Genomic DNA, 18,070 nt, shown 5'->3' on the forward strand with positions numbered 1-18,070 from the left:
CTAAAATGTACAAAACTCGGTCTTCAGCAATTGTACAAATTTGGCTTAAAAGCGCATGCAAACTTGTTAGCAAATGTCTCGACGGCCTAAATAGAGCGGCAACGCTAAGGGCTTGGCAAAGCGAAAGGATGACCATTTTTTGCTGAGCATGTTTGTCTACTGCCTTGGGCATTAATTGAATCTTGCAGAAAGTGAGTCAATGAGAAATGGACTTGGTGTTGTTCAAGGTCCCTACAATTTCATTGAGGCCAAGACCAAAAGATATGTAATTTCAAGAGCAAAGGGGAACATGAACCATCATATAGCCAATAGGGACAAAGCGCAATGCAATGGGCTTGCCGAGGGGGAAGACAGTGGACAGGACACTTATTTTATTTGCAAGGATAAAGACCCCAAAGCCCACCAAGAAAGCAAAACTCTGTTAAATTGTTTCTACAATGTAATGGATGAAGTTTTGGAATAAATCTATGCGCAATTTTGTGATAGTGACTATCGCACTTTATGTGCCCTGGCGTAACGGAGGCTCCTGGGGCACTAAGCAAAATACTGCCATGAAACACGGACAGCAAGAAGATCACATTAAATTGTGTAGAGCATGTCAGACACAACAGAGGAAGATAAAAATGAAAATTATTTTCTTGTTAGCTAGGAAGAACTGAGTTGAGATCTGGACGTAAAAGCATCTTGGACCCCTTTTGGTAATTGACCCTTTTATGTTTTCAACCACTGTGACACGACATACTAGCGTGCCTGGAGGTATTGCCTAGTGTGCCGTGGAATTTCTCTAATTTCACTTAATTGGCCTATATGATTGAAAAAACTAATAACTATCGGTAAATAATGTGCCGTTGATAGAATAGGTTGAAAGACGCTGAATCAAAGTGCCCTAAACTGTGTTACGCCAGTCCGTGATTAAGGAATGCAAGCGTAAATGCTAACCCTACGACAGAAATCACCACAAAGGTTTGCTTATATGGTTTGCTCCATCTACAAAAAGGTTATGAGTATGAATTTCTAGAAATGGAACACAAACTGCTCAATTGTCACAGGAATAGGCAGGTAAGCAAAACGGTGCATTAATTGCTGAAAATGATGCAAATCATGTTCACGAAAAGATATAGATAAAATAATATACTCCTAAAATTTTTAGGTGTTATCATTTTTCGGGTAAAAAATTTCAGCCCCCCCCCCTTCCTGAACTCACCCCGTACGCCTATGGTTTAGATTACATCGAAGAAGAAGCTATCAGAATCAGACGAGCCGAAAGAATCAGGCCAACTGGTTAGTTGCAATTATGGCAGTAAACTTTTAACTTTGTGTCATTTGAAGTTGCTTTTTTATCAAAATAACCTTAATCAAATCATACTTCAAAATCTAGCCTGCGACACTGACCATAACAAGACAGGAATGGTACGATTCATATTCCTGTCTTCGCATGATGCAGGCAAACTTCATAGAAAAGATGAGAAAATGCCTAAAAGATTTTGCATTTTTTAGGGAATGCTTTTATTACGTTTAATTAATTCACCAACAGTTGACATTAATAAGCACAATGGATGTTCATTAGAGGATTTACAATTTAAATTTTAAATAATTTCTAAAGAATACTAACACTCTGCTATTTTCAAGGAAAGGATAAAACATATACAAGGATATGGTTCAGTTACAGCCAGGATAATTAAATAACAATGGTATTGTATAGCTCTATAAAATCAATCTTGGAGATGTCGGATAGAGCTCAAGCATGCTGAAGCAAAGGGGGTGGGAGTTTAAACCATCACAATCTTGGCAAAGATTGGAAAAGTGGGGGCATTGTCTTTAGTCTTTGATAAAGGTGGCTATAAACGACCACTCCATACAGGTAAAAATTGCTGGCTTTAGGAAAGAATTGTATTTAGCCAAGAAAGAATTGTATTTAGCCAGGAAAAATTAAGTACAATGATCAACTCTGTTAAAATGTATGATATGTTTTTGTTTTGACAATTCAGCCAATCTGATACATTGTTGATGGTGGGAGTGGCCCAAGATGGTTAATTTACAGCAGTTCTGAAAAAGTTATTTCAAGCAAAATAAACATAATACTTGAATATCATCTTCTATTATAAAAATATCAGAGACAGACCTGTGCAATTCTTGCACAAAAAAGTGTTTTAAGGCTAATATAAAATAATTCTTGGTTTATAAATGTATTTGTGGTAATTTTTGAGAAACCTTGTCCAAAGGTTTCAGCTCCAATTATTACAATTTTGGATGAAGTATACTTTTTTCATCACTTAAATAACTTGGATAGGCTGACAAACCAGAGCAGCATATAGATGTTGCTAAATGGTGGGATAACATACCAAGATATAAGGAAACAATCAGACTGGCTTGGGTGATGTCAGACCTGGCCATAAGACTTCTAACAGGGGAGCAGTAAACAGCTCTCCTAGTAGTATTCAGGTGAGCTATAAGAATAGAAACAAAGGAAAAATTGATTTCAAGGAGGGCAAATTTGCTTTTTAGAACAATTTGGGAGAGCTACCTCTAGCTTCCCTCCAGCGTTTGAGGAGAACCTGGAGGGGAGCAAGAGCTATGGCTCTCCTCAAATGGCCAGGCCTGTGATATTATCTTTGCAGTTATACTGCTATTCAAATGGCACTCAGAAGCAATGAAATGCAATTCAATTAGTCAGTTTCTCCTCTTTTTAACTTGCCAATAGCCTCTTTAAGCATTTGATTGCACAAAGCAGCGTAAGGATTCATCTGCATTGCCTGCGCTTTTGCAAAAGTATTTCCAAGTGCTGCTGCAGCTTTAAAGTCATGATAAGCAGCCTCATCATCACTCTGCAACTTCCTTATCATTGCTCTCTGGGTAAAAGCTTGGGCAGCAGCTTTTCCATGTCCCTTACTCAATTCAATGGCTGTATTGACATCTTGGAGTGCAGCATCAATGTCACCTTAAAATAACACAAAATATGCGTGCAGGGTTTTATAGTCTATTATTCATTGCAGCATTCTAATCAATGACAAAATTACATACAAAAGAGGTAAAAGTTAGTAAGCATCAAGTGTAGTTTAAAATCTAGAGTAAAATAAACAGGAACAACGGTGGAATTTGGGTCTGCTACAGTACAAAGAATGGTTCTTCTTAAGGTATTGAAAGAAAAGCCTACTTTTTGATATCCAAAAGGAACTGCCTATTTACATTTATGTTTATGCGAGTGTATAACGTTATGTTAACGTTATGTTCGTTCTGATCTGCTCTTTAATGAAGCTGAAGAAGAATGAGCTCTCCAAAATATGACAAATAATTATACCTTTTAGCCTATAAAGCTGAGCTCTGTTATTATAGCTTGATGCATGGTTGGGAGCTAAGTTGACGGCACTGTTAAATGCCTCCAAACTTTTATCGAAGTCACCCGATTCTGCTGCATTTACCCCTTCGATTTCCAATTCCTTCACTTTGCTTAATACACTGGCTTCAACATATTCTTCCTCAACACACTGATCACAGTCTTTCACTGTATTTTCGCATGCAACTACTGGTAAACTCGGATTGAATATAGCGTCTAAAACCAGGTCATCGTTTCCCTCAGACGCCATACTGCCACCTCCACTGTTAGATTTGGCTGTTGCTGTTGTTGTGCAGAACAGTTGTTGTGTACTTTTACTGAGGCATTTCTACAGAGGAATGAACTGGTCTTTTACTCGGCAGATTCAAAGTTTCTTTCTGCTTACCCAACAAACTTGGTAGTCTGCATACATTATAGGGCCCACGCCACAAGTCCCCTCCGCCACTTAAGCCCCCTCCGCCACTTAAGCCCCCTCCGCCACAAGCCCAAGGCCCCCCTGTCAAAGACGCCAGAGCATTCTGTTCTATTAGCACGGATAATTAAAACATCCTTGTGCTCAACGATGACACAGAAGAGATTCAGTTATCTATCGATAATAGCCATGATTTTAGTTAGCTATATGCAAGGACCTTGTAAAAAGCTTGTATTTAATCGATGCTAATAAACCAGTTGTATTTCCTAATTTGGCAAGATTGTCAGCTCTGATTCGTAAATATTTCGTAGATTTTTTTTAGTTAAAGTTGTATAGTGTAAAAGCAATACATTGTAAAAATTCAAAAGCCATAAATATAACAATGAGAATATTTTATTTTACAAGTTTATATGCATATTTAATCCTATTCATAAGTTAAATTCCTTATAATTGCATTTATATGTAATATGTTCACTCTTATATTTCTGAATATATTGTAATGAAATTTTCAATGTTGAACATAGGACATGAGTCTGAGTTTAAATTAATGATATGACAGAAAACCAAGATAATAAGTTTTACAACGTCTACTTTTAGGCCATAGGAGGTGGTCGGAAGATTTGTAAAAGTGGTTTGAAGGGATCATACCTTGAAAACGGAGAACTCAGCAACCCTTATTTTTATTTCAGAATGCACTTCTGGCCAATCTAGCCACCAAGTATTGCAAATTTTGAGCTACCTTTAAGGAATTTTCAATGAATGGTCCTCCAACAACGTCCAGAGTTATGTTATTTTACTTAGCTTAGTTTCTAAAGGCAGAATATCTGGCATTGAAAAAATACACGCAATATATTTTTCAAAAAGGGGCACTTTTTTATACTTTTTGCAAACAGGGGGGGGGATGTGCCCCCGTGGGACTAATTCAAGTTCTTAATTAGTTAGCCTTGGCCCCCTTAGCCCCGCCACGTAGCTGCAGGGGGGGGCACGGGGGGCTGTCATATAAAAACGAGTAAAATTCAGAAACAAAGCAAAACGGCGACGAGAATCCAATCTTACGAGATAAATGTTCATAATAAATTAAATTAAATGAATTCTGTCATATAAAACCTACTTCGTCTTATAAAATACTGACTTTTTGCCCCTAATCAGAACGAGGATACTGTTGAGCTTATTTTATGCTTTAATAAAAGAGACACACTGAAGTAAGCAATTGTTTGATTTACTTTTGTTGATTGTAATTTTTATTCTCGTTATTACATCCTGGATGATTCTGCAACCATGGAGTATTGAGACTGAACGGACAGTCAAAGTTTTTTTAGAGATCAATGCTCCCTTTGGAGTGATCTCTTTAGCTAATTCAATACGTATTAAACTTGCATCAATCAATGTTGTTTGGGGCACCAATAAGGATAAAAAGAATCGGAAAATGGATTATATTTTCCTAATTTTTGAGGGCCTGTGCCATAGGCGTAGGAATGGGGGTACGGGAGCACTGGGGGCACGTGTCCCCACCACTTTTCACAAATTCAGGTTAAATGCCCCTTTGAAGCTTACCGTGTTGCCCTTTCTGCCACGTGCATAACCAAAGAATGCCCTTGAAATGCTTTTGGGGCCATGATCTAAAATTGCATTTAGAAACATGAAAACTCCAAAATCTTGCAGCCAGGATCGCGGGGCAAATTGCTCTCACACTTTGACCGTCGGCACATATAGGACTTTTGCTGGGAAAAAGAAGAAATGTATAATGAAGAAGAAAGAAGAAAAGAAGAATCTATCAAGATGATATGCCAAACACAGCTTTATCGTGCTACACAGTTGGTTTTTAGTGCGGGGTCTTTGCTGATTAACTTTGAAACTTGTACCCAAACCTGCTTAAGCTGTAAGGATAGTATGTAGTTGCAGCCCCACCTGCTACAGCTGCATCACAATTACAATTTTGTCAGACAAAAGCAGGGGCGCCTACACTGGGGGGCTTACCAATTTATAACAGCTATGATTTTTATAAAACCAAACATTGTAAATAGTAACAAGACCATTTTTCACCAATTTAATTTCATCAACTTTTTCTCTATGTTTAGAATCTTTGGTGGTAAAAAATCCAGCTGTATGGATGGCACTTAACCATAAATATTTTATTATGCCCCCCCCCCCCCACGAATACTCGATCAGATCATGTCAGTAGAAAAATTCTATAATTGGCCCTCAGCACCAACACTGCCCCTCCTGCCTTAATCTTGTGCAGGCCTTGTTCAAACTAGCATCAAAAGAGATAATGGCAGATAAAATAGACGAAGGAGTCTTGTTCAGTGGCGAATATAGCCTTAAATATCTGGGAGGGGGGGACTAGTAGAATGTAAAGCAGTGGCGTGGTGACTCAAAATTAGCTAAAAGGCAACGATTTTTAGCGCCCCCTAGATTAGTATGTCATTGATACAGCTCTATCAAGGCTGTTATCATTATGCCAAATAGATTTATAAGTGGCATAACGAGCAGCTGCGTCCTCTAGGAAAAATATCAAAGGAAAATTGTTGCTGTGGGCCCCTAAAGGTTCGGGATCCTTATTGAGTTTTGAGTTTTATCTGTTTAACAATAATGCATGAACATTAGAAAACTACATGCTTTAAAAAGTAATTTCGATATGTTTTCATTTGGGTACAATACACCAAACAGACGTTGGCATTATTGTGAGGTGGGAAAGAAAAGCAGTCTCGAAAACAGTCAAAGTCAAAAAACGATTGAACAGCTTTGGAAGAAAACACTGAATTTTTAATAGAAACTTTTGAAAAAGCTGGGGGGGCAAACAAGGGGCAAAGAAAATAACTGGGGGGCTACGGGCCCCCTGACCCCATGTAAAAACACCATTGGTCTTGTTAATTGCTAGCTATCCACTCTGAATTTAACTTTTATGTTATTAGCTTTTATGTGTGTAAACTTTTGCCTATGAAATTTCACTTTTCTATTGAGGGTTTCAAAATATGTCAAACTTAATAACGTCGCTCTGAAAGCTACTTCCGTATCATTTGAAAACTTTTCTTTAGCTTCACCCTACGCTTCTTGGGCCCACGCTACGATTTTGAAAGTGAGGGGGCCATTTTCAAGAAGCTGCTAAGTTTACTATCAACCGGGACGGGAGCTGAAGTCGAAGCAGTTCTTTTACTTTGCTGAAAAGTGGAAGGGCCATGGTCCCTCTGCCCCCCCCCCCCCCCCTCGGTAGCGTGGACCCTGGCCGCCCAAGAACTTTTTAATTATGATATTTCATCGATTTTATGCATCAAAGGTGCCATAATGAAATAGCCTCTTTTAGAAACAGTAGTTTTCATTGTTCTTTTTCATTTCTGAACAGTCCGTGACTTTCAGTTTCATTGGTGGTTCCACTATACTTTGCAATCCTTAAAAGAAAACAAAGTTCTGGATATCAGTAAACACACTGAACAAAATGCTGCAAAGTCTTCCAACTGTACCTATCAAGGTTTGTTGCCCTATTTTGAATCGTTGTTGGTAAGAAGGATTTCAAGAAACTTGGGGAGGGGCACCGCCTTCTCTACAGTACAATCCGGGTCAGACTTAACTTTCTGTGAAAGGGACCCGAAAATTAAACGTTACAACTTTTCTTCCAAAAGCAGATTAGTTGCAATGTATTCTTTGAGTAAGACAGATGAGCAGTGAGATAATAATGTTTGTGGCTGTTACAGGGAGAATACTCTTTTGTGTAAGCATGGTTGCCAACTTTTTGAAATCAGTGAGACTTGGGGTTTTTCTAGTATCGACTTAACGGCAAAATGTCTCCCTGGAATTCCCAGATTGCCTTAAAATTTAAGTGATTTTGGGGGCTTGAATAGATACGAAACACCAGGTTGATTGAAAAATGCAGGAAGTGAATTTGAAAGACATTTCAATTTCTATCAAAAAATGACACAAAATTGTATGGCTTGCTTTACATTATAAGTTCTCAAGGCCATTAGCACATGGTCAAGCCTAAAAATCATCAACTCTGAGACAAGATTTTCTACCTTACTCTTCCAAAATGCTCACAACTTTACAGCACCTATTTGACTTACAAGACCTAAAAAAAGATTCACTCCATTGCAAAATTTTGCAAATATGATTATACTTTGCTAGAAAACTGGTTAAAGGTTGCTAGATCCATGAGACTTCTAACAGCATTTTTAATGATGAGAATATTTTCAAGACAAGGAGACAATCTTCAAATATGTAGGTTATCACGGTAGTTCCACCAGTGGCGGATGGCTATGTTTTCCCTGAAGTGGACAAGTCGGTTTTCGCACCCTATCTATATATCGAGTTTGTACATAAGCACGTGTTTCTAGAAGGGAAATCAATTTTTGCAACTTGAATTCAAAGTTTCATGAATAAGTTTTGATTAAAAATGTGAATATGAATGGAGTAAAATTGTGTAATCCCAACATTTGACCTTCTCGATCATGGTTTGGTAAAACATCCACCTATTTTGAATTGGCTTATTTTCAAAGGTTGGCCTATTTTCAAGAAAATACCATAGACTTTTTTCTTTTTTCCTTGTAGTACTTTTTGATTTCACATTTCATCCTTGTTACATGGTAAGTTTTTTATATTCCTTTGCCTTTCGCAAACTTGTCCTTATTCAGCATTTTATTTCGTCGCTAGGCCTTACATTATCTGATTTAGAAAAATTTGCAAATTATATATCTGATCTAGAAGAATGAAAAGTCAATCTCAATTCTTTAGATGTAATTAATGGCATGTTAAAGCCACGACTCATTGCCTATGTATTTAGAGGTGTCGGTATCTGCTGTGTTGTGTTGTTCGTTGATGGATGTTTCATGATGAAAGATAACTGCTGAAACAGACCCTCAAAGTCTCCCACATTTTATGTGAACATCTGGCGAAGGGAAGGGAAGAATATAAAATACGATTAAGAAAAAAAAATGTAAAATGGTTGAGAGAATGAATCTCCTGTATCTAAAATGATGAACCTTGCAGAAACAACAAATTGAAGATCCTTTTAATCTTTGATAGGCTACAAATAGCCTGTAACATTTTTGCACTGCTGTTGTTTCTAGGCGTGTGACTGAACTCAGACAGTGCACGTCAGACAGCTTCGTTTATAAGAGAAAATTTGATTGAAAAACCTTAAATAATTGTTTCTTCAATTGTACAAGTTTACCTTCTTTGACTGGTGGATGATGCAGTAGGCCTTTTAGCACAACTAGTAAAAAAATGCAAAATCGTTTTCCTGAAAGTGTCATCAATCACGCTGTAATCAATCAAAGCAGCGATTGTAATGGATTGGGAATTCTTTGCATAAATTTTGGTAAAGTATGGGCATTTGAAACTAAGATAGACAAGATAGTTTTAGTGAGTAGAAAGAGAGAATGAAAGCAAAGGGAGATGAGACAGGTGGTGAATTTAATGGATGGATAGCATTGGAAGGCAGAGTAGAGTAGGTTCATTTGAATGCCAGAGAGAGGAAAACCAACTGGTCCACTGAGGGCTAATGCATCACACTAACTATGAATAATTGCAGTAGCTGGATCTAAATTTGACATTCCTTCTTGACTAAAATAAAATTAAAAGATGATTATTTTTTGCATATCAAAATGACTTTTGATGTATTTTTCTTTGTTTAACAGGGCAGCCCTTTACCTATGGATGGGAGAGTGCTACATATATTCAAACTATCTAGTACTGATTGTGGGTCTTTGGGCATTGAAGGATAAGTCATCCAATGAGCCAATGCAGTTTGTAAGTCCAAGTGCTTAGTCTTTAAATTAATAGGCAGCTGCCACCCCCCACCCCTAGCTAGCATTTATCGGACAGGATTTTGTAATTGACCCCCAAGGTGAATTATCTTTGGCCAGATCTTTGCGGACCCTTCTCTTTCTCTCAATTCATTTCTTATCTTTTCTATTCATGTTTTCTTGGTCCTATCTCTACCAACTCAACATTTTACCACAAAAGCACTGCATTTACTTAACCAAGCACACTCATATTTTCTCTCAATGTGACCAAACCAGGGAAGTCATCTTTTCTGCACACAAGCCCTGATACTCTCTAGATTTAATCTACTTCTAAGCTCTTCAGATATATAATTCTGTACATATGTGATTAAGAATATATCTTTATTATTATTGCAATTTAAAGAATGCAATTGATATATGACTTTCAAATTTTTTCAGTTGTTAGGAATACATTTGTTCACAATCTTGAATGATATCATACTACTTGGAATGTATTTTCCAATTTTCAATAAGGGTATGTATTCGCATTAAAGGCATTGAGTCATGATAAATAGACTGGGTATACCCTAAGTGCCAAAATCCGCTGAGTCATGATTTCCATGACTGCGATGCTATTGGTTGACCTTGAACTGGTCACATGAACTCACCTGGTACTGATTAACATAACAGTTTCCATCAATAGCAAGTTGTCAACAACGGATGCCAATATCACATGAAACAGCAGCAATCACCCGGAAACCAAATGACCCCCTATAGAGAAAGCCTATTTACCATGACTCAATGCCTTTAAACTTGATTAACAACTTGTCATAGCTGTGAACAAAAAAGATCTTGCACCAGGTGTTATTGGATTTTAAAGAGCTTGAATTTTATTATATAATCTTGAGATGTAATGCAGTAACAGTTTGTTTCTTACATTTTATCTTCTTTATATGTTTTTAATCCGCTAGAAAAATTATTAAAGTCAGTTTTTCTGGAGATATTGCTCTTTTGCAGTTTAACAGAGCCTTTTTCTCAGTTAATATCGTAAAGATATGGTTAATATTCAGATAAACCATTATTGATATTACCAGAGGGAAGTTTTTTGTGTTCCGTATACTGACTGCACTGGATATAAATTAAGCTAGTTTCATTTATATAATTTAATTCAATTAAGCTTTGCTCCGTATTACAATTATTTTGGAGCATGAAGGAAACATTCTATGTTATTCAATATAATTTATGATTGGTCCTACCTTGCTGTTAAATAACCAGGACAAGTCTTTTTATCACCTTAGGGGTAATTTTTGAGGAAATTAGATTTCAATCGTTTTCATATGTCATCCCATATTACGCATGGCCATTTTTAAGAAAGGATGGTTTAGTTAAATCTGCTGCTCCATTGTTGAAAAAGTTGATCTGAATCATGCTTTGAATTAAAATTTATGACAGCTGCATTCAAGTTTTTAATAAAGCAACAGGGCGAACTGTGTAAACACACTTTTATTTTATGAGAAACTTGGATCAGCACAAAGTACTAAAAGTTTCTTAATTTGGTCTCCAAATTTGGCGTTTTAGTGCTAAAAGATTCTTAGTTGGTTTTTCATTTCGGAACCTAAAATTGCCTTACTGTTTTGAAGTTGAGCATTTTCAGAAGAATTCCAAATGCAGATCGTCACAAAAAACTCATGCAGCTCAGAATCCAAAGCATGTTACCTTTTCCAAAGAAAAATCAACAATATGCAAACCTTTGGACTCTTTTTTCAACCAGTTTCTTATTATTAAAAGGTCGTGTAATTATTTTGATGCCTAAAGAACCGTGTTTCTTATTTGATAAATGGTTCAGTATGGGGAGATACACCAGTCAACTCAAATGCTTACTTATTGAACCAATGTCAACAATAATTGTTATTTTCAAATAAGTTTCAAAATCTTAAAGATGAATTTTTTTGGTTACAGCCGGGAATTCTGCCCGTTTCCAGTTTACTGCAGCGTATCCTTTTTCTGTGAATGAATTATTTGCTAATAGACGGAATGTCAGTGTTATTCTAAGTATGGTAACAGAATAGGAATTAGGCTAGGAAGAAGGGTACATCCTGTCCATCAGGTGAAGCCTGAAAATTCTAGCCCATGCGTTAACTTATACGAGGCTTAACATGTTTCTGTCGAGGAAATTCAAAAAAAGAAGGAAAGTAGACAACTTTATTGAGACGAAATGTCCCATGATAGTAAACAAATTCAATTTTATATCATAATTCGTTTACAATCTGATTAATGTACGATAATTTGTCATGGCTAAGTTTGTCTGATGAAATCGAGGTTAAAGGGGATTTAAGAAATTCTATTGTTGACTCAGGCTTCAAAAACAACAAAGGAACCGACGAGAGTTACCCTTCTGCCTATTTCCTATTCTGTGGTATGATATTCTAATTATTGTAATATGGACTTATACTGCGTTAACAAGGTTGGCACTAGTAGGCTGTTGCGCAACCGGCATGCTTTGCGACAATGTTTTGAAAACCGGCCTAATATCGTACTGCATGAAAATACAAAATACAGGCAATTTCTCAAGACAGCTGCCGCTAGTCTTAAGTGCCTGACAAGCCGGAAGTAAATTGGCATAATTTTGCATGCTTTGAAAAGATTTTGCATTAGAATAAACACCGAATCCATTATCTGTGTATTGACGGCATGGAAGTGGGATATTGTCTTCTTTTTATGCAAAAATAGTAAGATGAAAAATGCTAAATTTGTCTATTTCAAAAGTTTTAAATTTGTGAGTCTTCAGGCAGGGCCGTCACTAGCTATTATGTTCAAAGGGGGTGCTCCAGGTACTAAAAATTTTATCAAACGGGGTGTCATCCCCTTCCCCATGCCCCAGCCATGGCACACCGTAGAGACGGCTCTGTCTTCAAGATCGGAGACAGTCCACCCTTCACTTGATAAAACTGTCATATCGATTCAATGTCTTCTGTTTTTTATATTGTCACCTTCTTCGTCATCTGTAGACACCAAGTTATGTAATGAGGCAGATATCTATCTAAAGATACTCAGATACCTAGATTGAAGATACTAACTATTTATTGCACTTTTGTTGGAGATAAGTATAGCCTTCTAGTCTTTGAGAAATTATTTGTACACTTGCGAGAAAAATATCTCATGCCCAATCATTTATAACCTTGACTCTTTGTCCAGAATGGCCATTTTAAACCTGCTGTTGAAGGTAAGTTAAAACCATTTTCTGTTTACCTATTTTATGGGCTTTATCTTTAACTGTTTTTTCTGCTTCTCTTAGCAGAATATTATGAAAACTATATTTCCATGTATTAACCCTTTAAGCTATATTACGACAGGGCCCACGCCACCGGGGTGGCCGGAGGGGCCATGGTCCCCCCCCCCCCCACTTTTTGCGAAGCAAGTAGTTTTAAAGCTACAGTAAAAGGGGAAAAAGCCTTGGTCCCCTACTTTTGCTAGCCTTGCCCCCCCCCCACTTTTAAACTCGTGGCGTAGGCCCTGTACGAGTCATATATTTTTCGGTCATCCTCGGAACGTCACAAAGAGGCTCGTGCTCTTTATTTGTCCTTGGGTAACTTGCATAACAGCCAGCAAATCAATATCTTTGGCACTTCAACACATTTCTCAGTAGTATGTTTGTTGCCAGTAGTGTATTAGTTGTTCTTATACTTGTTGGTTATACTGGTTGGTATTGAGAAATAACCAATGGATAGATAGACATTTTTGCGACGGCTATTGACTCGGTGAATTTTTTTGCAGCCAGTGAGTGGCATATTCATTTTCAAAGAATACCAGATTAGAGGTAAGACCGTATAGAATACACTCATTTTTTTATAAGAAACAAAGATTGATGTTGAGTACTCCAGTTTCTTAATGTTCTGGAAATTTCAATACTCATTGTTTCTTAAAAGTTTCTTAATTATGTAATGTCATGAATGATGTTGTGAAATGTTCGTGACCTTTTTTCCTTTCGTTCCGATGCTGTATTACGATGTGAGAAGTATATTTTTACCCCTTGCGTCTTAAGTTCTAGGCCAACGAGGCAACCATGTTCTTAGATTTTACAAAATTTCGTTGTTCTCAGTTTTATTATGATTTAATAGTTTCTTAATTTCTTTGCTTCGAGTACTGAAGTTTATTAATTTTTTCTGACTGTCCAGTACTCGTTTCTTATAGCCAGTTTCTTTTAAAAAAATGAGTATAGATCAAAAGGAAATAAGAATCACTAAACATGTGTCAAACACAGTGCCCGCGGGCCATATCCCGCCCTGCTTGTAATTATATCTGGCCCGCGAGATCATTTTATGTGAATAATACATTTTATATAAACACAATAGAGTTTTTACACTGTGTTCTATAAATGTTTATCCTGTTCGGCCCGAGACCCAAAGTTTATGTTGGATTTTGTCTGCTCTGATATGAGATGCAAGTGCAAATATATTGCTCTAGTTCGCACTTGTTCTAGTTTCTCTCTATCTAGGCGAATTGGTTTATTGTTATGTCTTTTCACTGTTCAGGTTTTCCCTTTGGGTCTTCCATAAAGTCAGTTTACATATTTATGGAAGACCATCGAGGAAGCTTGTGTTATAAAGCAAAATGATGTAAGAGTGATAAATACCTATTGTCTGATATACGGTTTTGAAATAAAAATGTGTCCTGCCCTCTCTTTTACTTTCAATTATCTTTCCTCTCCATTCATGTCCTTTCCTATCCTGTCATGCACTACCCTGTCCTGCACTGTCCATCTTCTCAAGACATTACAAGTTTTTTTGTCACATTTGGTGTAGATGCAAAGGCTATCTCATAGTTGTTCGGGGCTGTCTTAGGGCTAGGCCCCAGTTAGATTCGATCTGCTGGCGGGTAAACTCGCCAGTGTATTCATTCCGTCAACGGGCCTCTCGTACTTACCGTCCGTCATCAGGCATCTCCCCAAGAGACCAACTGCATAAGGTGCTTGTATATTACGTATTCTTTTTCTAGGTGCCGGCGAAACCTCTTACGAGGATCTTGGTGGCCCCGCAGGACCACCGAGTGGCAAGCAAGAAGTCGCTCCACCATATGCACCATCCGGAGGCTACATGCCACCTACCAGTGCAAACACTCCATACAACCAAGGAAGTTACTGAGTGCAAAGGTTGTATTTCGTTTTCCCCCCACTTTTCTGCGAAGCAAGTAGTTTTTTAGTTGCAGTAAAAGGGGAAGGAAGCCTTGGCCTTTTACTTTTTCTAGCCTTGCCCCTTCCCCACCCTCAAATTCGTGGCGTGGGGCCCTGTAAAATCATAAAGGCAAATGTTCCTTGAGGATCACATTAAGCGTGAAATTCGGAGTGGCAACTTAGCGTCGTCAAATTCTCATATAGGTAAAAAGTAAAATTTTCGATCAAATGAGCTTTGCAATTATTTTACAAATTTCGATTCACGATATTCAAATAAAATTTCTTCTTTTTCTTATAAAAAGTGTTTAGGTAATTCCATTGAAATCGTGTTGTTAATATGGCCGTGTTAACCCAGACACGTACGTTTTGGACCAGAAACTTTTGGACACTTATTTCCCTGAAATCCTTGTAACCATAATATTTTTTCTGTTTTAGACTGGCATATATGGTTGCTTTTGCTACAAAGACATTGATCAATAAAATTTGAAGAGTTCCAGTGACATTTGGGAGCTACATTTATTTTTTGTGGCGTTTATGGCTAGAATTTTGCATTGGCACCCTAGGATAGTACAAGATAACATGATGAATAAATCAAACACAGCTTTTGGATGCTCGTCCTCTATTTACATTAGTTTTCAACACTTCATAATAGTAATAGTTTGCAATGATTAATGCAAATGGTTTTCAGCTATCCCCTTTGAAATATCAATGTGTCAATATTATTTTGCACGTATCAAAGCCTTAAGCCAATTTCTATTATTCCAAAATCGTTATAGCTTTACATTTGGTTGCACTGTTTGGTTAGTAGGCGAGATTAATGGAATACAGACTGTTATCATGCTGAGCATTTCAAGGTACTGAAAAATACTCCACAGTTTTATATAACCCAACTTCCAGGGATATTATAACCCAACTAGGAGAATCCTTCGCAATACCCTTCCCCCGTTCTCCATCCTTTGACTCTCTGAGGCTCTGGCACCCAGGGTAGGGATATTATTGCTTACCAAATGTTACACACTTTTCTCTACGAATACCTAATTTTTTGCTGAGCCTCGATTGTCTTAATTTTTTATTTAAGCCTAAGATTATTCTTAACTTATTCTTAAGCGACGCAAGGTCTAACTGAATTGCATTATAGTGTCAATGACTCCAAGGCTGGATACGTCTATTCTAAAACATATAGGGTGAAGCTGGCATCTACTTTGCTTTTAAAAAATCTCAAATAAACAAAAAATTCAATCCTTGATAAGGCTTGAGCCTTGTATTTTTCTTAAATTATTCCCAAGTTTCAGCTGTTTTGAACCTTAATTTTCTTAGAAACTATACTCCCTAATAGAAAGTGTGCATAGAAAAGAGCGTTTTGACGTTATGAAGTGTTCTGGGCTACACCAACTCTTGACAACCACACATATCTAAAAAAAATTAGTTTAGAAAAGTAAAAAAATAAATAGTTTTACACGGTTGTTACACACCACACTCTTCACGACTAAAATTTGTGTTCAATTTGAAAAAAACGATGTCTTTATCATTAGCTCATTAGTGGCGATAGCTGAAAATCTGTAAATCTATTTACATTATGCTGGTGAATTTTTCTAAATATTTCATGTGTGTTGTTTGTGTCTATTCGAGTATTTCACAAACTGGATTTATTTCTGTTTTCAATCTGAAAATTCAGCTCTATGAGCCAGAATGGTCACTTAGCTTCTGCGAGGGGGATCTTTGGGTCCAAAGTGATGGGGATGTGCCATTATGTTTTGAAGTGTAGGGGTCATGATTCTGAGTAAATAACAACGCCCGCATTTCGATGTCATACTTTATATTTAAAAAAGAAGTAGTTTCTTCTTTGCGGTGCTGCCTATTAAATAAAGATGTTCAGGATTTTGCCATTTATATAATGGAGCTCTTGTGGATGCCATTTATCTAACGACATGTTTTCAATTATTTATAATTAGCATTTCTATATAAGATCGAAACACGTTCGTATTTGATGAGAGAGGATTAGAAATTCCATTGCATAACATGTCTCCGAAAGTTCGAAGGTGTCCCAATACTTTGTGAACTTGAACGTAAGTTTATGGATACGTGCGCTTGTTTACTTACCCTTTTGGTGAAAAATGTAGATACACGACTACACATTTCATTCCCCATATTTGGCACACCCCAAGTGGCGTAACACAGTTTAGGGCACCTTAATTCGATCTAGGGGGCCCCGACCAAAAAGGGCCCCTAACTTATTTTATAACCATTTTTTTAAAATTTCACCGCGATTTCAAAATCTTTTATTGTTACTATTTTTACATTTTGTATTTTGTTTGACATGCTCTACGGCGTTTGATGGGACTTCTTGCTTCGAGAGAAGGCACCTCAATAATCTTGATGCTACCGTTTTATTGCCAAAAAAGATGGAAATATTTATCCTGGGAGGGAAGTGGCGTTTTTTAATTATTTAACGTTCAAAACTGCCAAAAGAAATATTGCTAGCAGAATATATTGTTTCTTGATTTTCTTTGTTTTGTATCGATGTTTCTCAATACAATTGTTTCTTGATTTTCTCTTAGGTCATCTAACGGCTCGTTTTTATAGACAGTATGGATGTTATCATGTTACATATCAAAGCACCTGAACAGAACACCAGCTCAAAATCCCAAAGGCAAAATTAAAAGTTACCAAGTCTAGTTTTCGGTCGATGGAGGACGAAAATCTACAATCAATTCTAAATCGTCGAGCTGCGAGGCTTATGAGCCATATAATGAACTTTTAACAAAATATTTAAATAAATGTAATTTAAATAATTTTTATCACTCATCTAAGTTTGTAATTACTTTTATTTTTGACAGGATACATGCTGCATTAATAACAATGTACGTAAGATTGGAATTTATATCCTATCAGTGACGCATTTACCTATGGGCCCTCTAAAATTCTTAGATTTAGGGGGCCCCGAGCAAAATTTTGAAAATATTTAAAGTGCTCTTGATTTTAAATTGAGCTAGGAGGCCTCGTAAAGTAATGCATTCCATTTTAAGAATTGAATAAAAGGCGTGGTCACAATGGTTGGTTATGATTACCTTTAGCCAAGTACTATGCACGCAACACAATTTATTTTGGTATATTTTAATTGGCCCCAATCAACTTTGGGCCCAGGGCCCCAACAGTCGTAGATGCGGCCCTATATCCTGTATAAAATTTTTAAATAACTGTTATTATTATTGTAAAGAGGCAGACTATGATGATTAGGATTCGCTTTAAAACTTACGAAAATAACAACACATGTAGATCTTTGTTGGAAAATCCAAACTTCTAGCCCCTCTTTTGAATACTCCTATCTACGCCACTGCAGGAAACGCATATTTTGAAAATCTCGATGCACCTTCTCTTGTCATGCTTCGCAAACAAGACACTTGCTCTGTTTCATTTTAGTCGCAAGAAAATAAAAT

At 37.0% G+C, this 18,070-nt stretch overlaps 2 protein-coding genes across 2 annotated transcripts; one reads left to right on the plus strand and one right to left on the minus strand.

Annotated features, from left to right (window-relative positions):
* Positions 1-1,281: 1,281 nt before the first annotated feature.
* Positions 1,282-3,720, minus strand: LOC135688054 (tetratricopeptide repeat protein 36 homolog). Its single transcript, XM_065204749.2, has 2 exons — positions 3,299-3,720; positions 1,282-2,938 (listed from the first exon to the last, which is right to left on the minus strand). Exons 1-2 carry the CDS (start codon positions 3,582-3,584, stop codon positions 2,667-2,669), a joined length of 558 nt encoding a protein of 185 aa, XP_065060821.1. The 5' UTR covers positions 3,585-3,720; the 3' UTR covers positions 1,282-2,666.
* A 3,339-nt stretch (positions 3,721-7,059) lies between these two features.
* Positions 7,060-16,273, plus strand: LOC135688283 (type-1 angiotensin II receptor-associated protein). The gene is made up of 9 exons (XM_065205061.2): positions 7,060-7,215; positions 8,289-8,323; positions 9,377-9,488; positions 9,923-9,998; positions 11,423-11,456; positions 12,659-12,686; positions 13,238-13,280; positions 14,459-14,612; positions 15,069-16,273. The coding sequence occupies exons 1-8, from the start codon at positions 7,183-7,185 to the stop codon at positions 14,602-14,604; spliced, it is 507 nt and encodes a 168-aa protein (XP_065061133.2). The 5' UTR covers positions 7,060-7,182; the 3' UTR covers positions 14,605-14,612; positions 15,069-16,273.
* The last annotated feature ends 1,797 nt before the right edge of the window (positions 16,274-18,070 follow it).

The sequence above is a fragment of the Rhopilema esculentum genome, chromosome 19 (assembly GCF_057945365.1).
Source record: "Rhopilema esculentum isolate cy_ngs chromosome 19, ASM5794536v1, whole genome shotgun sequence".
In the NCBI taxonomy this organism is placed as follows: Eukaryota; Metazoa; Cnidaria; class Scyphozoa; order Rhizostomeae; family Rhizostomatidae; genus Rhopilema; species Rhopilema esculentum.